The following is a 23,759-nucleotide window of genomic DNA, read 5'->3' as shown; positions in this document are numbered from 1 at the left end:
CACACACACACACCCACAAACTAAATAAATGAAATAAAAAATAAACAGAAGAAAATAAAATAAAATAAATACTAATTTAAATTAAAAGTAAATAAATTAATAAATAAAAATCAATTTTAAAAATCCCCCCCCCCAATTTTCATGGCGCAACTTGCGCCATAATCCCCCCTTGTGGGCACCCCTGTGTGAATGTGTTGTTATGCTGTGAAAGGTTGCCTGCCTTATAAACGGGTCCTTATGGCATGTTTTTACTGTAGAACTCGGACTTCACACCAAATTACGGTACAGTTGGAAAAATTAAGCAGCGCAGCTCAAATTGCTAGCCTAGCTGGTACATGACAACAACAACAACAACTGAGTATAACTGAGAGCTCTTCTCTGGTACACTTTCTTTTAAGGATTTAAGTGCTTCTAAGAAGTACATCTGAAGCCAGATTAAACCACTCCAGTAATATAATTAAATTATGGCACATACAATTCTCATTAGTTACTAATGCAAACTCCTTGTTACCTTAATAAGTTATAAAGTATATAATACTTACACCAAGGCTGCTTTTCACTTAGATGTAAAGGACGTTTAACAGAAGGAATAAATGTAGGTTGCAGTTCAGTTCTCTTTGATTAGTTGGTAGATATAGCGTTTATAATGTTACATATCAGAGATGTACTACTGAATAAAAACAACTTTAGCGTCACTTTCAATGTAGTCAATGCATATTTTTATGTTTATGAATAGATTTTTCCATTGTCTAAACTGGAAATCTATAAATAACTATATAGTTGTCATATCCATCATTTCTTATGTATAAACGAAACTTTAAAAATCCTTTTCAATAGTCTAAACTTTAACTATGTGAATAAATCTGTATGGTCATCATATCCATTATTTTTTAAGTGAAGAGGATATTTTAAAAATCCGTTTCAATAAATGTTGTATGCGTTTGATTTGATTAATATGTGTCGTCACTAAAATATTTATACTTGGAAATACCGATGAATAAGAAAAAATATATTTAGATTAATATGAAATTTAAACTATCATTCATATTATTTAAATTAACAAATGTTACAAAGACAGATTTTCTATACCATATTAATGCGAGGTTTAGCTTTTAACTGCTCATAAGCCCCAGAAGTGCAAATGAACTCTTAAATGAAAAAATGGTAAACAATGTTTCGTGACTAAATATGATAAAATAATAATAATAAAAAAAAGTAAATTAAGCACAAACTGGACAAGAAAAAGCTGCATAAATCATGCAAGAAAACAGTTATAAATGTAACATTTCTTGAAAATTGTGTGTTTTAGTTACGCTTTTTTGAATTTTAATGATGATAGTAAAGTTTAAGTACTAAAACTCAATTTGTGTTAATTAAAACACCCGTAGAATTTTATTCAAAAAAATCTATAATCTTGCCAAACACGAATTTCAGCATTCAAAGTATTTTACGATTTCTTCGCAGAACGGTTTATTCAGTTTAAAAGTACACAAATAGTGCATACTGGAACATAAATGATTATAGTAGAATAGGTCATTCAGATATTGCGTAACGGATTGCCTTTCATGAACTTCAAAGTCGCACGGAGTTCTTGAGACCTACCTAGTCTTGGTGTAAAAGCAGTTCCCGCATTTAAGTTGATGACGTGTCGAGATCTGCTACTGATGGCACCCGGTTGAACCTTTAGTGTGTCTTCTAAATTTGGTATTTTTTCTTCCGATCGCTTTCGACCCAATCGTGGTGTAAAAGAGGATTGTAAATGTACAGTTTTGATGCTGTCTCGGTTGCGATTTAGACGTACCATAGGCTGCAAAATTCCTAGCGAATTCATTTGGTCATTATCTTCCAAAAATCTGTTCATGTCATCAAGAGATCTTTTACGAAGGCCAAGGTGAGGCTTAGATGTCATCGGACGTACTGCAGAGAATGCGGGTACATCGTCACTTTTCCTCAAGCATCCTTTCCAAGTGTTCTTTTCAAATGCATTGGAGGGGGTAAGTGGTAAGCAGATAACATCGGACGGTTTGTCATCAAATTGATTTCGTTTGTTGTTCAAGTCATCAAAATCTTCTTCATTAATAATGTAGCATGAAGATGGATCGTAGAAGTAAGGGAGGTCGACTATTCCTGAGGGAGAAATGCAAATACGTCGATAAAAATATTTTTATAAATTTACAGAAAAGTTAAACTGTTAAATATTTAGGGTTAACAGTTCTCTTATTCAATTCACAAAGAAATTTCATTACTAGTTCGTAAAAGTAGCAATTGTTTTAAAATGTTTTTTACATGTAATTAAAAATATAATGATTATGATACAGGCAGAAAATAGCATAACAGACTTAAAAACTACCATGCAGATCAGCGAAGTGAGGCAATTTTAGTCACGAACTCCATGAAAGTCTTCTTTTAATTTGAGTGCAGATCCACGTGACAAAAAAAAAAAAAAAAAAAAATACTGAATTATGTTACCTCCTTCAATCCACGTTGAGAACAAATACGATCGATTACTATTTCGCAACAAGGTATGTTTAAAACAACACTGGTCAGTATTACTGGCACATTATACTACAGTGCCGGCAAAAAAATCTTTACATTTGGTTAGCAGTAAAAAACTTTACATGTAAACTTCTTTTAATGATTTTACTTATCATGCTCCCTAGTGATTTGAACGAATACCGAATAATCGGCCAGATTGTGGCCGAATATTCGATATTCTGCTAATTAACAAGGGAGCATGCCAAGTAAAATCATAACGAGAAAAAGTAATGTCAAGTTTTTAATTGCCAACCAAATGTAAAGATATTTTTAACCGGCACTATAAGAATTATTTTTCATATTTTTGGGAAATTATCTCTTATACCCACGGAAATATAAGCATTTCTTTCAAAAATACGATTTTTTGAAAAGTTTTTGGCTCATTACACGCGGCGTTTTCCGTCAAACGTTACTAAACTTTCAGAATGTTTGACAGCATACAAGAGAAACATAATGATAAAATCTGAAGTTAAAATATTGAAAATTTGATGAAATATGAACGTTTAAAGCAATTGAATTTTCACTGCGCATGCACGAAAGCTATCAATTCATGACCTTCATAATCCAAAGCCCAGACAGATCCTACACCTCGTGATAGAATTCCAGCTCGATATCTTAAAAATTCAAAACGTTATCAGCGAACTAATGAGCCGAATTTCAATAATTCTTTGATAGACGGCGACTTGTGAGGGATCGTTCGCAAATAATCTGTTTTTATCATGAATTACAGTGAATGACGGCAGGCAAGTGTTGCCAATTTGCAAATGATCCCTTACGATTCGTCACCTATCCAAGGATTATTGTAATTCGGCTCATCTAATCGCTGATAACTTTTTGAATTTTAAGATATCGAGCTGAAATTTTATCACGAGGTGTAGGATCTACCTCGGCTTTGGATTATGAAGGTTATAAATTGATATCTTTCGCGCACGCGCAGGGAAAATTCAACTGCTTTAAACGTTCATATTTCAACAAATTAATATTTTAGTTTCAAATTTTATTATTATGTTTCTATTTTATTCTATCAAATATTCCCAAAGTTTAGTAACGGTTGACGGAAAACTCTGCGTGCTATGAGCCGAAAACCTTAAAATAAAATTTGCATTTTCGAAATAAAAAAAGCATATATCTCCGTGGGTATAAGAGATACTTTCACAAAAATATAAAAATGAATTCTACATTGTTTGTACAGTTCTGGCAAAAAAAAAAAAAAAAAACATATGGTTGGCAATTTAAAACTGTACACAACTTTTTCTTGTCATGATTTTACTTGCATGCTCCCTTGTGAATTGGCCAAATACCAAATATTCTTCCACAATCTGTCCGAATATTCGGTATTCGGCTAAATAAGTAGGGAGCATGCCAAATAAAATCATGAAAAGAAGTTTGCATGTAAAGTTTTTAATTGCTAACTAAATTTAAAAAAAAAAAAAAATTCCGGCACTGTACATTAATACACTATAATACCATAAATGAACGGTCACTTCTGATTTCAGACATTTTTTGAATATCTAGAGAAATATTTCATCTGAAAATTGAGAGGGTTTGAATATTATTTAAAACTTCATGTATATCAATCAAGTGTTTTTGATGAAATCAAGTAGGAGTCTCGTAATAAATTTTGAGGTCACCCTGCAAAAAGTGGCGCTTTAACTGCATTTTAACTAACGATTATGATTAATATTGATACTACCTTTAATTATCTGGGGTTATTAACACGAGAATAAAGCAAATATTTGTATGCATGCGAAGGTTTCTAGAAAAAAAAAACTTAAAAAGGTGTAGAAGTCTGAAAGATTTTTTCTATTCTTAACACTCAGGAATTTTCAGTTCATGCCACACCATGTTATGAAACCTAACACACCAAAGTGGAAACAGCGTTCTTCAATAAAAATATAGAAATATTAAGTATTTGATGTGTATAGCAGTTTCACTAAGTAATGTTTAATAAGTAATGCAAATGCACAAGCATTAACTAAGTTTCCTTACATAATATTTTAACATCCGCACACACACACACACACAAATGTACAAAACTACTCTCATAATAATATTCAAATGCAAATATTGTGAAAATACAGAAAGATATGTACAAAATGAGTTGAACTTCAGTTGATTTCAAAAAGTAAAATAGTGAGGGGTTATGTCTATAACGTTACTATGTTGCAATATGAGTTAAAACAAGAGAGAAAACTCTTTGCACTTTGCTTCTTTTGGATCGCAATAGAAATTTAACCCATTCAATTGATGAAAGCGTTCTCAAGGACCATTATAGTTTCAAGAGCGTGCTGTAAGAATTGCTTTTGCAAAATAAATTTTGTTAAAAAGTTGGGAAATTTTCATTCTGAACTCTTGTGTGTGAGCAGTTGATCATCATCAAGTAAACTATTCATATTACTTCTAATGCTTAATATCTTTTACATACTAATCCCATAATGTTATCTTTACTGTAGTTTATCCAGTGTGCACTAAACATAGCATGCATGTTTTTTTTAAACCGTAAAATTATTGATTTTTAAAAGATAGCTTTATTAAAAAACACATTGTCGAGCAAATGAAGCCAAATAAGTGAAAGAAATATCACGGCCATATTTTAGCTAAAATGCATTTTAAGCGTTACGTTTTTCCATGCAGTCTCCAAATTTTTTTCTACAATTTGTTACTGATCTAATATTTTCACCACCACAGCAAAATCTTATTTAAATGCATGAGGTTTTGTGTGTTCTTTACAACCAGAAAGTTTCACGATAAATCGATCAGCATTTTTCCAGATCCTCGAAAATCTTCTGAAAGCTGAAGTGAATAGTCATTAATTACTATATAGTGTAATTGAAGAAACAAGTTTATTACAACCTAAGACGATAATGAAAATTGACTACACTACTTAATTTCTAGACTTGATTACGTTTATAGCTGAAGAAACAACTGATATTGTCTCCTTATTTCATAATGTTTTCATATTTTGTTGTTTTGGGTCAGTTTTATAGTCTAACGCACAAATAAATTAGGCAGAATCAGGATTGTATAATTTTTCATTTGTGTTTCTTCATAAAGCGTCACAATGAAAAATTAATTTATAAATTCGATATCAATAATCAAGTCTTTTTTGAAATCTATTTGAAAACGACAAACTTCTATACTTTGAGTAAAAGCGCCATATTTGGTCCCCCTAAACATTTTAATCAACTATGATGTTGCGAAAAATTGATACACCTCCACCATTTAAGCCTTTACATGGTATTTAAGCTTAAATACATAAAACGCAATTCTTTTCTTTTAAAAAAGGTTTTTAGAAAATGAACCTTTACCAGAAATTAAAATATCTATCATATTTTCGTCCCCCGCCAATGCATCTTGTGAAAGAGGTCATTGGTTGAAAAAGCAGGTAATAAAAATAAATACCGATTAGGAGTTACGTTAAAGGAAAACATAACAAATGCGAATTATTAGTAAAAAATATTTAATTAACAATTGTAAGATTGATTTTTCAATCCTCTAAGCAAGCGTCACAAATGAATTTTTGTTCTTTACCCCGGAGCCCATTTCGTGTTTCCATGAGGTGCATTGAGAGCAACACACCTATATTTCTTAATGTTTGTCTTAATAAAAATGTTTTTCTTTCATTGGGAATACTCTGCCTCATCGTTATTTACTCGAATCTTGATAGGGGATGAAAATAGAAACATCCTATGAACCTTTCATGGCAAAACACTCGAATCATTCAGTCTATATCTTACCCTAAACAAATATGTCGCATAAAACTAAATAAACACATTCTAATCAATCAAACGGAGCATTTACAAATAGTATAACAACAAATCACATTCACGAAAATCTGAATTAGACTCTCGAAAGGCAACGCAGCGAACTAGACTCCTGAAACTTTCAGAAACAAATAGTGTTCTCGAATAGGAACAAAAAAAAAAACAACCCACAAATGGCGACACCTAGTGTTACACCAGAGAAATTTAAGGGAAATAATTCGACACGGGGACGAAATATGGCGACTTTACCCCGAAAAATGAGTAATAATATAATTAATAAATATGTGGTTATTCGTGTGTGAAAAAAGACTATAGTCGTTTTCAAACTAAGAAACTTTGAATGTTACTCATCAATAGAAATGTATTCAAAATAAATTTCATAGTTTAATATTATTTTCACTGTTAATCACATCTTTCAGGAGAATGATCCATTTTAGGAAATATCGGAATGATTATTCAAAAATAAGCCATTTTCAGATAACGTAAAAAAAAAAAATCTTTTTTTTCGTTCGTCTGACTCCACTTCACATACTTCGCATCAAAACACAGTGGTATTATGTTATAATGGAGCCTAAATACCAGTTTTTTAAATTGGTTATCTTCCGAATTTCAAGAACATACGCACATTTTAACTGCACGTTGCGAAAATTTACATATGCTAATATTACAAAACTTGGACTCACCCTAGTTTTTTTAGTAAGAACTGTTATATTTTATGCGCTTAGATGAAAATAGTTACAAGTGAGGGAATGACATTTGATAGTCTTTAAAAAGTAAAACACTTACTCTGATTAATGCTTCTATTTTATGACCCTATACGACGAAGTCATGTTACAAACGAAATATTGAAAGCATAATGAATTATTTTTTCTGTTGAAAACCTTGAAATATCTGTTTGTAGATCAATATGGTCTATTTGCGTAGCCCACTGACTTGAAATAAAATTTAGAAAAATTACATGCACAAAAATTGAAATTGGAAATCCTAATTCTGTATTCTAAATTTAGCTGTAATACTATGATGCTTAAACTCGCTTGAGAGTTTTAAGCGACATTTAAAAAAATAATAATTGAATTGCTGTTAAAATTTTGTCAAACACTAAAGCAGTTTTTTAAAAAATAAAATGCATAGTAGCAAGTTACGAATTTCTCCAGAAAAGTAAAGTGTTTCAAAAAAAGTTGGATCCAAAATTACCGACATTTGCAACAACAGCACCATTTTTAAATCGTATTTCTTTGAATATTTAATATTTAATGCCTCTCCGTGCAATCAGCTTAATTAGTAGAATCCGAAACTAAGAAGGCCTTGTTTTTGAAGCTCATTTAAATAGGAAAAAATGTTCCGGAGTTACGATTCTAGATGAGCTTTTCTTCCCCAAATTTTTTACTTATCAAGCAAGATTGTTATTATATACACTAAAACATACAACAATTTTTCAGTTTTAATTTTATACTGCTTTAAATTGTAATGGTTCTTAAAGTTTCACAGAAAATTGATTTTAAATATACATTTTTCATTCGGTAAATTTATTTATGATTACTCTAATTATATGTATCATTTTCAGAAAATGGAATTGAAAAATATCTTGCATTTTCTTAGCAAGAGTATGTTACCAAAACATTTTTATTTGCTCAAAGGTAAACCTATTTAGCAAATGCATAAACAATTGTAAATTTGAGATATGAATTGCATTTTCGAAGGTAAGTTGCCAGGCTAGTTCATGTGAGAAAAAATATTAAAGCAATAAGTTAATAAACTCATGCGTAGGCTTTGGCTACCAAAAGAATACTTAAATAGAAATGTAGTTAAAAAAAAAGTGTGTTACATATACCGCACTTGTGTTTGTGTAACGATACAAAAGCGTGAGGCAAAATTAGAGCACAAGCATTTGATTAATAAAACCTGTGTTATCATTGAGTTATATAGCGTATGTGTTCCTTTTTACAAACATATAACACAGTATGGATACGTTATATATATATAACTTGTAAAAAAGGAAACATATATCTTTTCCAAAACTAATCAGGAGATAAAGAAAACGAATTTGGCTAAAAGAAAAATAGTTTAAACTTATTTTCTGGGCACATAATTGAGCACATAGGCGTAACAGATTAAAGTCACAGAGTAAGAAATTTTTGTATAAAAAATCAGAGGTATCACAATATTAATTTTGTATTTTGCCCTTTTGGACGAGAAACTAAACTTTGATAACTCTATTCATTTGATATAAATTCTGTTTCTAAGTGTTACAGACGTGTTTTATTTTTTTTTCTCTACTGAATGTTGTTTTGGTTCTATTAAAACTGAGTTTTTAATTAATCTTACTCGTATTGATTCGGCTACTCTAGGAGACTTGAATCCCTGAAGCTAATATATGTTTCATCGACAAAAAAGTAGTTTGTAACCAGAAGCATAAATGCATGCAGTTTAATTTGCGCGCGTGTGCATTATGAAGTTATTACTGCATTCATTCGCCGTATAATGGTAAAAATTAAATTTATGTCTCATAATTTGCTTCAGAAAGCAAGGGTTTTTTCAGTTAAAATTAGTACATACATGATATCGAAAATCATATCTAACCGTTGAACTTCGTAGAGAGTTGTACGGTTCTCATAACTCAACAGCTTTTGTTCTTACCTGTTCTCATCATATTATATTTAAGTGCTTATATCAATCACAGTTACAGTCATTTTGATAACTATAAACATAACGAACTTACCACTGGAAAACTTAACAGCAAAGAACAAAAATGCTGATAGACAACAAATGATTCCAGCCATTATCTCCAGATGAGTTCAGGATGTTCTGCCGAAAGTTTCGTCAGCAGACTGAGCCATGTGAACAAGACCATTTTTACGCCATCTCTTTCTTTTATATAGTAGTACCAGAAAACTTCCATCTGGTTGTAGATGGAATAAGACATCGTTGGTGGGGTGTGCTTCCTTATTGGATCAATCATTTATAGGGTCGGATTTAGATTGAATCTAGACTCTGTTTTGGTGACAGCCATCAAAGTAAAAGGATTAGCCCAAAGTCCAGGATTCATTCGTGTTGAAAAAGAACTGTGATCACATTACAATGTCTGTAAGAAATAGACATTCTTTGTAAAAGGAAGTGTTTTTTTCCGAGAAAAGCTTTGAAAGCGTTAACATTTTACATGGGTTTTTCGTTATTGATTTTTATATTATTTGTTGATATATATCTTTCGAAGGTGGCATTAACTTTGCAAATTGAAGCGTGGTTTAGTATTCAACAAGTGATTTTAGATATTTAGACGTGTCGTAAAACAACGTTAAACATCTATTTGAGGCGTTTAGTATTGAAACCAGCTTAGTCCTTGAATTTTCACAAGTCTGTTTCTATACTATGACGCCACAATGCGATTTGGAAGGAATCAAACCAATGAGGTTGAAAATCGCTGCCAAAAATCCTGTTTCATTTCAAAACCAGCTCAATCCATGCTCTTACCATACCGCTGCTGCAAAAACGTACGAGTAATAATAACAACATTATTAAAATAAATTGCTTAACCAATTCACATTTTTGATTGTACAGGCTAGTACGTAGCTTAAAAGTGTGAAACTACACGAATTCAATTGGAATTGGAATGGAAAATCAAGAAATAAAAATAAAATAAGGCGGATTTACTTCAAAACCAACTGAATCCAAATTATTTTTAACTGTAAGTAATAAAACAATAATGCTGATTTTAAAAAAAATAAACAAAAATGAAATCATACACCGAATATTTTTCAAACGAAAAAATCATCTTTTGAAAAAATTAAATAGGTGAAGCGTGAAATGTTTTGTTTTCCTGTGAAATTTTTAGCCTTGGATTGAGCTGTTTTTTATACTAAATGATTAATTTATACTTAACAGCACTGAGCACCCTTCTTATCTTAACAGTTTCTTTCTAAGCTAAAACTGATTACCTGTACCAATCAAGATATTTAAATATATCAACTATTCAAACCAAATTTTTATCAGATTCCAACTGCGTAGCCCGGCATGCCTCGAAAAGTATTCAACAATCTGGCTTTGGTCTCTGGTGTGGCATTGACAAAAACACAGTTGTATTATAAAGACTTCTTAGTCAATATGTCTAACTGTTAGAAATATATAGAAATCTATTATTATGTTAATTAAAACTCGTTGGCCGTTTTTAGCAAAATATGGTAATGAAAATAATTACTGAAAATGGTCAACGTTAATTACTTCAAAAAAAGCTCGATTAAACTTGAGAGTAAACTAGTTACTTTAAAGTGAATTCATACTACATAGTTCGTAACTTTCCCTGGTACAGCCACGGTTGCCCTCCAGGTACCCGCAGACTTTCATATTTTTCAATTGAAATATTTTTTCATTTCTATGAAATTAACTTATGTATATTTTTTTGTTTATCTTTAAAATATCAGCAAGGAGGCAATGAAATATTTTTACGAATACTTTATTTTCAAAAACAGATACAAAATCACAGTCATACATAACCAAAATGTTTATAGCATAAAAAACAATTTTTTTTATGCATGATGTAGATCATTTTTACCCCAATAAAGTCGAGACAGCAGTCAATTGTTGTGCATCATATATTCCAGAGACACTTTAAACTAATAACTTATCTATAAACTACCGAAAGAAATTCCGAACAAGCTGTTCGATGTAAATGAAGTTTGGAATTTTCGTGGTAAAGCATAAATTCAACTTTCCGAAGGTCGTCCCGCCCACTGGCTGAGAAATACACAAAGGTAAGAAGGAAGAAAAATCATTTTCAAATATGTGTTGAACACTGATTATCCTAATTAAGAAGGAAAGAAAAGTGCTTGCAGATAATGCGTTTCAAAAGGTTTTCAAGTTTCTAATGATGTCGTCATATGCATCAACATATTTGCCGCGTGAGTAGAAAAAGTTGTTTCATTAGACGCAAACACGAATTCATTGAAGCCGAAATAGGCTCTTGGGAACGTGATTTTAGAGAAAGGCATTAATAGGAACCCGGGACACTTTCACATTTTCCCCGCACTCCAAGAGATAATGAAACTTTATTGCTATTGTGTAGTCACAAAATTTAGTTTTGCTTGCTGCGTTTATTTATAAAAGTTCACGTGACATCAAGTAAATTTTTCATTTTTCAGGCATTTAAAACTTCATTAAACGAAATTTTAAGAAGCTAATGAATGATTAAATACGATGCTATTTACTTCTGTAGCTTACGTACCACTAAATCTAAAAAATATATTACTACGGGAAATAGTTTGATAAGTGAATGAAATGGATAGTTAAAATTTACAGAGTTCTTTTCCCAATTTTGGAAACTTCCATTATGTTTCAAATTCAGTCCGCAGTTTAATTATGCAATTCCTTCGTCAATTTGCACATTATTGTCCAAGGTAAGATGATGGTGCAAAAAAGGAAAGTTGAGGAGGGGAACGAGTAGCTTCTGAGTCGCAGTCATTCTCCATTAGATAGGAATTATTCAAATTATTTCATAGACATTAACCTATAAAGAGAAATGCTACAGTAAATTATTTAGATTAAAAAAAAAGAAAATTAGAAAATAGTTATTTCGAAAAATAAATAAATAAATTGTTTTAAGTACGCTGCGTTTTAAAATCATAGCATTGCATTCTCATATTTTAATTCTTGAACTCTGATTGAGGGATGTTTCTTTTCTTTTCTTTTCTTTTTTTTTGGCAAAATCAACTCGAAAACTTTTGCAAAAACAATTTAAGAAGCAACTATTAGAAATAAAACACATAACTTTTATGTTATTCAAATTTTGACTTTGATATCATTTTGAAGATTGGTACACTTTCAGGATCATCTGTCCCAACTGCCTTATTTGCTTTAAATTTAGATAATTATCACAGTTTACTCTGACTACAGAATTACGAATTACTCCAACTGCTTGCGTGCTTTAAAAGAAATCAACAATAAGCGACGGGATTTAAGTGATTCTTTAAAGTTTCAAGAAAAGCATGTTAAAAGTTCAAACTCCAAGTATGTTTTTATTGAAAACGTTTTCTAGATAATGCTGTATAGCAGCACCTACCAGGAGTACTAGTACCATCTCTTGCCTCCTAAAACAGAATTTCGTTTTCCATTTGCACTAGTTATCTCCAAATGTTTAATTTTGGCATTCTTTTGCTTCTGGTGCTACATACCTACCTATATGTCCTACATACCTACATTTTCAATGCATGAGGACTTTAGGCATGGGTTGCGAGATGGTGGAATGTAATTTTGAGAGTCGACTGGTGTTGCATGTCACAAGTTGGGTCATGATACCTTTTGAACAGTTTGAATATACATGAAATACACCGCCAGCTCAGTCATTTCCAGCCGAGGACACAGTTTCGTGCTTATTAGCACTCATCAGCCCGGCATAGGAAAGTGACTGAGCTGGAGATGGAAAACCTCTAAGGAAGCCAAGAGTGCCAAAGAAACTGGTAGCTAATATAGAATTAGCGCAAACCAGACGAGTGACCGAAGCAATGGTTCGGTGCTACCAGTTTGTTTGGCACTCTTGGCTCCCTTAAGAGGTTTTCCATCTCCAGCTCAGTCACTTTCCTATGCCGGGCTGATGAGTGCTAATAAGCACGAAACTGCATGTCCTCGGCTGGAAATGACTGAGCTGGCGGTGTATTTCATGTATTTCTGCTTTAGCCCTGGCTATTGGGCGGTAATTTACTGAATATATATACAGTTTGAATATGTCTTACATTCAGTTGATCTTGCCTCGAGATCGCTTCAGTCGTAATGACTCTTAAATCATGTTTGCTTAGATAAATATCGCATTCCGGCAACAAAAGTACACAACTCAAAGAAACAGCTGTAGAAAAAATAAAGGTTTTATACAGTACTACTTTTTATTGATTTATTCTTAAATACTACAATAGGAGCAAAACATGTTTGATGCTATGTTTACTGGTTGGTTTTTGTGGTCTAAATTGAAAGTGTAGGGGAGAGTGGGGATTAGATGCGGGGATTAGAGTGGGGGACTTGTTCCCTAGGGAGGCTTGTTCTTCCTCTCGAATCACGATACTGCTGTAACTCAGAATTTCAATACTGGCAACATTACTGAGCAGCCATGGCAGATTTACATCTCCAAGTTGTGTCACAGGGCCCGTTTTGAGCATGCTTTTGAAACTAATCTTATTGTAAGTTTTCAGCGTATATGTTTTATTTTTTGATCGGGGATGTTTTAATCGCCGATAGGATTTTTAAATAAGCTAAACAGCACATACATTATTTTTTGATATGATAGATTCAAATGAAGTCAAAAGTGTAAGAAGTGAAAATTACCATTTTTTTTGCTGTATTTTTAAAACATGTTTGAAAAGCTTACTTTGGGATATCAAATAAAACTGTTGGAAAAATAAATGTTGAAAAACAATTTTTTTATTTTTTTGCAGGCCACTAACTTTAGCTAACTGTTGGCGTCAATTTTAGAAACGTATTAGAATTCATAATAGTTAAACACTAGTTTCGTTTGCCATTATTATTATATTCGTAAACGTGTAAATATCTTTTTATCTTTATTCTTAGTTTTGACTGTATACTTGAACAAGATTGATGAAAAAGTGTAATTTTTTCTTACATTTTTACTTATTTCCTATTACAGAGTTGATTTTGTTTGTTAAGCATTAGTTTCATTAGCTATTGTTGTTCTTTTTTTTTTTCGTTTTTTAATTTGACATGATCAATTTTTTTACGCGTAAATAATTACCATGTAAATAATTACCATGCAACAATAAATAATTGTCTGGTATTAAAAACGCTTGTCAGGGTCACTTTCTCCCCTAGAATCAAGTCTATTGCAGACTGGCATCAGGTCTCCTTGTATAAAGAAGCCTTGATTCGTTTTCATAATTTTGGTTTTTCTTAAAAATATTTCATTACAATGAATGAATTAAAAAAAATAAAGCAGCACAGCATTTTGATGGAAAAAGACTTCTAAATATGTAACTCCAGATTGCTTAATTTCATTGATCGAAACCAAAGTTATAAGTTCCAACAAAAAAGGGGTTCAACTGTCCTTAGTCTCCCCTATATCTTGTAAACACTTCTTCTAAGTTATAAAATTTTGATGATTTGCCGCTATTGTTAATTTTGTTAATGAGCCAGTACACACCACTTATGATAAATAACTTTGGACGAGTTTAGTGGCAAAAAAAGCATGAAACTTAGATTTATAATAAATAATAATTGGTACGCTATTCAATTTTTTTTAAATGTTTCACTTCAGTTGCTGCAGTGTTGCTAAATATTCTGAATATTACAATGGAAGAAAGATTTTTTGTGTTTTCAGAAGGATGACTTTATACATACAGAAACGAGAAACAACTATTAACGAAAAATTTTGATATTGTAAAAACACTTATTTTCGCTAGCCGTAATTTTTGAGAAAATGAACATATTGGTGATCTTGAGAGATGAAAGTTTCGCAAATTTCGTATGAATAGAACTGAAAGCTGAATAAAAATATTTCTGTACACTTTTACAAATAAGACTTTTAAATAATTATCAAAAAATTATTGAAAAGCTTAATAATTATAATAGGGAGTGCTCAAATAGAGGGATGGGAGGGGGCATGCGCATGTTGTGGCATTGAAAGTTTTAGCTTTGATGCTATCGTTCTCCAAAGGGTGTGCTTTGGAGGGTGCTTTGGAATGGCTTTGAAGAGGTAAGCCATTGCTTTTTTTTGGGGGGGGGGGATATACATTCTTGATTGCAATAAAGAATTTCGTATTTTTAGATGGAAATAAAGGGATTCTTTTCTCATCGTATTGTTACTGAGGAAACAAATGTCACGGGATAGCGAGATGCAAACATACAGATGGCAACATTTCCAAGTACAACAACTATAAATGGGCAATGCATCGTTAGCACTTTCTTTTTTAAAGTTTCTTTTGTTTGTCAAATGATCAATATTAAAAAAATATCTGGAGTGATTATGGTCTCACGACAGAAATTATGAGGCTTGGAATGTGGGAGAGCAGTACGAGCTACACGAATGGAATATTTCACTTCGAAAGTCGTTTGAGATCTGAGACCCTTAGTGTCTTGCTAAAAATACGTAATTTTAGTCATAATTTTCTACCTTGAACATACAAAGCCCGGGCTAACCGTCTGCAAATAATGACTTAGATTAGTAACGTGTACGTAGAGTTCTCAGTGTTATCAGAAAAGCATCACTGGATGATATTGACCACAGAAATCAATTTGGGACGTGGGATGAACTTGTACATTAGAAGACTGGCAAAATTTGGCTTTAAAGGCTATGACGGCAGAAGACTTTTTTTTACGTTCTACTAACAGCACGGCACCGCATTCATCGCCTCTTCTGAGCTCGTGACCATATTGGCTAGACCCCAGACAACTCGAAAACCGTGGCTGGCCAGTTGAATCACCATTTCATCTGAAAATATCTGATGATAGAGTTGGGGTGAGGCCCAGGGTCCAAGAAGTTATGAATCTAAGTTGCCAACAAGACACTGTGCAAGCTAGTGTTGGTTGGACTGATTTTACATGGCATGGACTGGTTCCTCTGGTTCAACTGCACTAACCACTGATTGGAAAGGGTGATGTCAACTACTTTAAGATCACTTGCAGAAATTCTTTGATTTCATCTATCCAAACAATAGCATTTTAGTGGATGGCATTGGGACATGTCTCCGGGCAGCAACCTTCACTATTGGGTTAAACAACATTCTGGGCAATTCCAGAGAATGATTTGGCCATCTAAATCACCCTACGTAAGCTCCATTGATCATTTATTTGTCATAATCGAGCGGTTAGTTTGTGCACAAAATCCTAGGCGGGCAACACATTCGCAGTTATTTACGTCTATAATGGCAGCATGGTTCAGTATTTTTTACACGGGCATCTAGCGAATTTTTGAGTCTACGCCACGTCGAGTTGTTGCACTTTGACGGGTGAAAGGAGGTTCGACATGATATTAATAGGTACCCCATGACTTTTTGTCGCCTCAGAAATATATATAATAAAATAATATCTATTGTTTCACATATGCATATTATTTTATTATATATGCCTATATATACAGGGTATCCGAGAAAGATCCGTACAACTTCAAAAATTTATTGAAAAAGAAACAATAGGGTTACAGCGAAACTAATTACTACATTAGATAGAATAACTCAAAAAGTTTTTTTTCTGCAGTATGTTTCTGACTATATATGGCGCCACATGTCACGCAAAGGAATATTAAAGCATTTTAGTTATTTCAATGGCGCATCACGTGAAGAAAGCTCTATGTGTCGCGTGGTTTATCGAAACAAAATCCGATACACAAACACAACGGAACAAAACATCCAAACAGCTGTAGCTACTGTTGATGTTAGGATGCTGAAACGGTCGTGGATGGAATTGGATTATCGTCTTGATATTGTTCGTGCTACGAAAGGGTCTCATGTAGAAATTTCCTAAGGTAATAACTTAAGTTACAGGAAAAAAACTTTTTGTGTTATTCTATCTAATGTACTAATTAGTTTCGCTGTAACCCTATTGTTTCTTTTTCAATAATTTTTTGAAGTTGTACGGATCTTTCTCGGACACCCTGTATATATTTTTTAATTTTATGGGACATTCTTCTTTATATAATCTAATTAACAACACTTTGCTAAAATTGTTAGTTTATTAAAAACCAAAGCTGAGTCATTATTTCAAAGTAATTAGCGTTTTATAAAAAACATAATTTACCTTTTGTCCTTAACCACTGAGCATTATATCGTAGCACCCATTCGAATGAGAGCAATGAGAGCATTGACGGCTTTCTGAAAATAGAAATTTTTGGATAACATAGAGCGATTAATGTCCTCGTTAAATAACTTATACGCTAAGCAAAAATTGTCCTGAACTATTATTAAACATTGTAAATTTCCCAGCGTTCAGGTAGTTAAAAAAATGATCTGAAATTAACCAATGGATGTAAGGATGGAGTTCACTGTATTTAAATTCGTGCATTGACTTCAAAGACATTTTAATTTATTAAATGAGGTTTTTTTTTTTGCTAAAAAGGAACTTCAAAATAATTTTTTAATGGCATTAGTTTTTTTTTTTTCAATTTATAAAACACTCCGTTTCTACTAACAGGGTCTTTAAAAGACCAATCTATTTTTAAAGGGCTGTAAGAACTACTTTGATCTGGTTTTAAAAGTTTGGTAATGATCTACCAGAAATATTAGGATTTCTTTTTAGTAAAAAGGAGTTTCAAAGCAGTACCAGTAGTAAATGGCAGAGTATGCAGTAATGCTAAACGAAAAAAAGCAATTAAAACATGGATTACAAAGCGGCTATGAAAAAAATTAAAATCAATCCTTAATCTTCTTTTAAATTTCTTTTAATGGAAGAAACATGAGTAATTTGGAGAAATTGGCATACTAGTAAATACTGTTGAGTAATGCGACTTAGGGGTTCACTCAACTCTAATGGAATTCAAAACAATCAGTACGATCAATTATATCTACAAATAGAGCAGCCACAAATTTCTTTCTCCAAACCCAGAAGAAAATTTCTCTCTACTCTAGCGATGGATAGAATTCGATCGAATAAAAAAAATGAGTTGTATGAGCCCCCTAACTTGCCTTGAGAAAGTGGTGGACATTACATTGAACATACTTTATAAAGCATTTCAGAAAACCTAAAAGTTTATTATTAGAACTCAAAAAATACCAAATTACCATACGTATGGCAATAGTATTTGTTTCCATTTATCATACGTTTTTTTTACCTCAAATAACCCTACTTTTATTTTTTACTCACAAAATATACAAGGAACAATAAAAATACGTATAAATCGCATAATGCACTTAAATTAAAAAGAAGAGCGTAAGTGAATTATTATGAATGGCTTTTGTCCCCTACATACCTTTTCTAACTTTAGTTAGAAAATTTTGCTTTGGCTTTAATCTTGGTAGTAAACGGTCTAGGGCACAAAATGGTCCTAGGCACTAATCTTTTATAGATATTAGTTTGTCAGACTAGACGAATGAATTATTATTCCGTTTTGCGACTTATTTAGTATTATTTTGCTTCAGTTAAACCTTGTTTGTCTTTATTTTAATATTTTTGGGAAACTTCTTGGAAAAATTTTCAAATTGTGTAAATGTTTATTATGTTAGTATATTATATTATATTATATTATTATGTTAGTATAGTTATGTTGCGTAAATGTTTTTTATGTTAATTGTGTAAATGTTTATGTGTAAATGTTTATTACTTCCCCGATACTAAATAGTAAGGCTATTAAAAGATTTATGTTAACTAGGTTGAAATTACTCTACTGGTACATACATACAGTTTTTGTAAAATAATCAAATGCATATATAGATATATATTTCAGACAGTTTTCACTCACCTGCCAACGCCTTCTGATAACGAATTTCTTTAATTTCTTTTTGTCAAGAGTAGTCTCTTGCTTCTTTTTGTCTCTCTTTAAGGGGAAAAAAACAAGAAATAAATGTGCATTAAATTTTTAATTACATAATGCGAAGTACATATTAAAAACAGGAATGAAATTTAAATAAATATTAATTTGTCAAACAGTTAATTGTTCATCGAAAACCTATAAGAACACCTAGCTAAATGAAAACACATCTTACTCTGTTTTCATGTGACTAAAAGCAAGATAGCTAAATAGCATAGTCAGTTTAGGCGACTAATGTGCAAATGGCTGAAAAAAAAATCAGTTTTTTTTTTATTCTACGGTTACACACTGCTTTCAAAATTCTGTATTTACACATCGTGCGCATGTGCGAAACTCGAGAGAAAAAAAACTTTTATTTCAGTTGCTTCTGGTATCAAGCCATCAATAGTGATATGATTATATGCAACTAAAACGTCTATTACTAGAATACAAAAAATGCCAATTATAACTATTTTAAGTTCATTCACAGCACTATTAAGAATTAGTTAGATTACAGTTACAGCACTTTCTGTTCTAGGATTTGAAATTTTTTAGTTTTTTCAGAAAGAGTTCACAATTGTTTTTTCCTGCAGTGATAGGTCAACATGTTTCTTTTAATGTGCAATTATAGGCACACAAGCAATTGTCTCCATTCTTTTGCAAAAAAAAAAAAATACTTGTGGAATTTAGTGTTCATGCTGTTTCAATGACCAATGTCTTGATTTCACCCGCAGTTTTATCTTAAAAAAAAAAAACTCCTTACATATATAAAAAAAACTATATTGCTGCATTTCCTTGCGTAAGAGCGTTGAATTTAACACTTAAAGGAAAATACTATAAATGAATATATTTTAATTATTTAATAAATTATATTTTTTGGACATGTATAATATTTAGAACAGCCTGAATGAAACATGAATTGTCCTCAAAGTGGCATTACGACTTTCTGAAACTAAGAATATACAATTTCATTTCCCTTTCTTCAGTTGGTTGCATTTCAATCCTTAAGACTAACAATCTTTTATAATCAATATTTTTCGCACACATATGTACTAGTTTACTTACACTTAGCCAAGCATGTTGCAAAGCTTGTGTAGCGTCCATTCTTTGCCTAAAATATAAAAGGAAAAAGGTTTCATACCTTGAAAATTTAAAGCACAAAACGCATGAAACAATAGAGGACGAGAGAAATCAATTAAATGAAAATTGGAGCACAAAAAACATTACTCTGAAAAAAAACCCACTTATATATAGAAAATTTATGAAGCCGTTTTAAGAACATGTGTGTATGAGTATATGTATGCAATGTGTTGTGTTACAAAACTCAAGGTCGCAGCTTCAAGGTCCGATACCACAGAAGGGTGCCAGTTGAAACAATCTTCGCAACACAATGTGGGATCGAAAACCAAGCGTTGCAATACCAGAGGACGACAATGGATAAAATTGAGATCACAGATATAGAAAAGGAGACAAACTCATAATCAAGGCTCGAGACTCTTTAGAATCCATTCTCATACTTTCATCTGTAACGAAGGGAAGTTACACGCAAGTTAGTTTACTTTGTTAGTTCATCGCGCTTTCTGTGATGTCCACTTTATGTGTTAGTTCACTTAAGTGGCGGATAAAATAACGATGGATTCTATCTGCTGATTTACAATTGGTGGTGGCTGTTCACTTGAACATTCCTTGTACAATTTTTTAGTAATCAACGTTATCTGTCTTTTTTTTTCTTCTGTTCTTCTGTTTTCCAGTTTTGTCTTCATTTCTTCCCAGGCGCTCTCTACGAATGCAGTGCTAGCTTTTTGAACCCACATTGTATTGGTAAACATTATTATTTTGGTCAAATTATTGGTATGAACTTCATAATATCAACAAAAGACATTATTGGTATGAACTTAAGCTGCGATACTTTCGCAATACTGCTGCGAAGGTAATCCAACTCATCTCAGGACCAATAAGCCTTTAGTAAACTCCCCAAGAAAAAATAAATATTCTCAAGTTTAGGCTTCATCCTTTTACAGCCATACTATATGAGAAAGGTTAGCTAAGGGAAAAGAGATTGGTCGCATTTAGCGTTTAATAGGACCAATAAACCTTTAGTGAACTCTCCAAGAAAAAAAAAATCAAGTTTGGGCTTCATCCTTTTACAGCCATACTATATGAGAAAGGTTAGCTAAGGGAAAAGAGTTTGGTCGCATTTAGCGTTTAATAGGACCAATAAACCTTTAGTGAACTCCCCAAGAAAAATCTAAGATTCTCAAGCTGGACACCATTTATATTTTTGTGGGTGCAGCCACGAGTTAAAAATACGCTAATTTTTACGCAGAATTTTTTTAAGGAATATTGTTGTCGTCGTCATGTGACGACGAACACATTTAAGACGATTGACGGTCGCAATGGTGCTCGAAGACACAGGGATGGGAACCCTTGATCAAGCATTAATCATGATACCTTTAGAAAAATCATGACGGTATTCTTCGCTAGTTTCGAAGAAAATATAACCCTTTTTCTGTTATAAATTACCCTAAGCTGTTAAAGCTTGACAGATAAACGCACGTTTCATTCAAGGTCAGCACGTCTGCTATTTATCCCCAGATAGGTACTATTCTCGTACTTCGCTTTCTGTAATGCATATGCAACTTACCCTCTTTCATTGTTGAGGATCTTTATAAATTATTTTATGTATAGTTCTGAATGCTTATGGTTATAACGTGTGACACTCTAACCGTCGCAAAATTTCTCGTTGATTGCATAGAATTTCCTTTGTTCCTCGTCATCTTCTGAACCACTAGTTGAGAAAGCTTTAGTGCCGTTCATTGCCTAGATTTCCTTGGTTCATCCAACATCAAAGGAATTTCAGATTTCTGCTTTTGATTGAACACATTACTCACGCCACTTTTAGAAAAATCCTGGTTTTGCTGCTTGCATATCTTAATGATTTCAGAATGAGATAATTAATGTCGAAAAATACTGTTTATAAAGTTCTCAAAACATATGAAATTTTGTTTTTATTTTTACTATAATTCCGATAACATTATGTCGTACCGCAGCAAACAAAAACTCATTTCAACTCCATTAGCAATGCTTCTACGGATAGCGTTAAAAAAAAGCACATTAAATTCGTTTATTGTTAACTTAATAACCCATCCTCAAAAGCATGACTAATTTATTTATAAAAAATAAAAATTATAAACCAATACTGAAAACATAGTTTAAAATTTGTTAATGTATATGCTTCACATATCAAAAGAAAAGTAATACTTAATATCTCACAATCGATCTTTCACTAAAAGTTTTGAAATGAAATCCTTCGCATCATCAGAAATGTCATCAAAACTTTCATCTTCAAAATCCCATTCAGCTCGAGTTACATTAGCCATAGTTTCCATGTCGCTGTCACCCATAAATGGAGACAAACCAGATAACCTGTACCAAAGAAAGGTAAAAACTTAATTTGTCTTGCATATTTTTTAAAGGAAGTACTTAACAGAATTGATTATACATTTTTCGTGTAAAAATCTTCAGTTACACTTAGTATTACATTTTTATGCCGAATAAAAAATAGTTATTAATTCCTTTTTGTTGCAGATGTTCAACAAAACTTTTAATCTGATTTAAAACTTATGGAATACAATATGACAAGGCAAGGCAAAGATGTAAAATGCGACACAATAGAATATTTCGAAAATAAAAGCATACGTGCTTATAGCATGAAAAAAGCATGCATGCTAACAAAGCACGTTTCTCATACTTTCCAAACTACTATGTGCTTGATTTCGAAATAAATAACGTTTGAACCCTTTTACTACTTACTGGACTTGCATTTTCCAGTCGCAAAACCAATATATTTATGTATGATGCTTTATCTTTAAAATTCTAGTTGGAGTTAAACCTTCGTTAATGAAGTTTTACAAAACACTATGTGGGTCTGTAATAATTCGAATGCCATACGTGACACATATGTTTCCCCGAATCTACGACAATATGAGTAAGTCGGTAAATTAAAACCTCTTTGGAAAAAAGTTCAAACATTGAATTTATCTTCTTTTTGATTCTTATTCATATATTTTGACTGGTACACACACACACAGATACGCATATACAGTAGAATATCGTTTTTACGTGGGGTTACGTTCCACGAAATACTGCGTAAATCAAAAACCGCTTAAAATAAGAGTTAATAGTACTGTTAAATTAGGGTTTAAGTTCCATACACAAAAAAAAATGCTTCATTCTAGTGATAGATACATATATATGAAACGTTTAATGTGTACTTATTTCAACAGATATGCACAACGTATGTAAAGGAAACATGAATTGACTTAGTGTTTACAAAAAAAAAAAAAAAAAAGCTGGTTCGGATAGTTTATTGGCTGTCATTAATTGTTTTCTCTGTAGTTTGTAGGGTATTAACGCATCTCTGATCACTCTTGCCACTTCCCTGATGAGATCTACCTTTACTAAAAAGCAGAAAAATCATTTGTTAGTGGCGAGAAATGGTCCAAAATTTTCAAGGGTAAAGTTTTTGGTTGTGTGTCATCGATGTCGGTATCCTCTTTGCTTTCATCCCTATTTTGTCTCCTCTAAAAGCTCTTATTCTAGTGATGTTATAGATAAGTCAGTTTAAAAACTTTACTTCTAAAAAGAGCAAAAAATGTCTCCGGTGGGCTAAGCTCGCTTATTAGCACGCCAAATTGGAGTTGATCGCATGTTATCTGCGATATCTAAAGTTAGGATTTTGAAGTAGGGGAAAGTTTACTCTATATGAGGAGATAACATTTCCGGGCTTATTGACCGTGGTCTGATTGGAGTAACAATTCCAGACGTTTTGGCTTGCTTTGCTGCAGCCATCATCAGTGGTTTGAGTTTGGTGAGACTGATTCCTTGCTTCGGTGGCTCCGGTATTTAAGCAAACTGCTGCTGCGCTGCTGGTCCTGATTGGGAGGCATTCTCAAGCCGCTGGTAGAATAAGGTTCCTGATTGGATGAGATTCAAGCCGCTGGGTGATCCTGGTACCTGATTGGATGGGATTC

The 23,759-nt window shown here is 32.4% G+C and overlaps 2 protein-coding genes across 2 annotated transcripts in view; both read right to left on the bottom strand.

Annotated features, from left to right (window-relative positions):
• Positions 1-1,387: 1,387 nt before the first annotated feature.
• On the bottom strand, positions 1,388-9,139 carry LOC129231780 (uncharacterized). The gene is made up of 2 exons (XM_054866148.1): positions 9,019-9,139; positions 1,388-2,127 (listed from the first exon to the last, which is right to left on the bottom strand). Exons 1-2 carry the CDS (start codon positions 9,077-9,079, stop codon positions 1,538-1,540), a joined length of 651 nt encoding a protein of 216 aa, XP_054722123.1. The 5' UTR covers positions 9,080-9,139; the 3' UTR covers positions 1,388-1,537.
• Positions 9,140-10,730: 1,591 nt separating this feature from the next.
• The window catches only part of LOC129231441 (myosin light chain kinase, smooth muscle-like), a 78,550-nt gene continuing 65,521 nt past the window's right edge, over positions 10,731-23,759 (bottom strand). Inside the window, exons 7-11 of the mRNA XM_054865756.1 lie at positions 22,000-22,152; positions 19,792-19,837; positions 18,679-18,753; positions 17,022-17,095; positions 10,731-11,796 (exon numbers count right to left, since the gene is read on the bottom strand). Of these exons, the coding sequence (XP_054721731.1) occupies positions 17,045-17,095; positions 18,679-18,753; positions 19,792-19,837; positions 22,000-22,152 (325 nt within the window). The 3' untranslated portion in view covers positions 10,731-11,796; positions 17,022-17,044. The remainder of the gene's footprint in view (positions 11,797-17,021; positions 17,096-18,678; positions 18,754-19,791; positions 19,838-21,999; positions 22,153-23,759) is intronic.

The sequence above is a fragment of the Uloborus diversus genome, chromosome 10 (genome assembly GCF_026930045.1).
Source record: "Uloborus diversus isolate 005 chromosome 10, Udiv.v.3.1, whole genome shotgun sequence".
In the NCBI taxonomy this organism is placed as follows: domain Eukaryota; kingdom Metazoa; phylum Arthropoda; class Arachnida; order Araneae; family Uloboridae; genus Uloborus; species Uloborus diversus.
Note: the sequence above shows the minus strand (reverse complement) of the source record. Positions and strands in the feature narration are given on the sequence as shown.

Excerpts from the sequence above, each read along its gene's own strand:
- LOC129231780 (XM_054866148.1), bottom strand. The coding sequence starts at position 9,079 with ATGGCTGGAATCATTTGTTGTCTATCAGCATTTTTGTTCTTTGCTGTT. Across the intron at positions 2,128-9,018 it reads TGCTGTTAAGTTTTCCAGTG|GAATAGTCGACCTCCCTTAC; the intron begins GTAAGTTCGTTA and ends TTTCTCCCTCAG.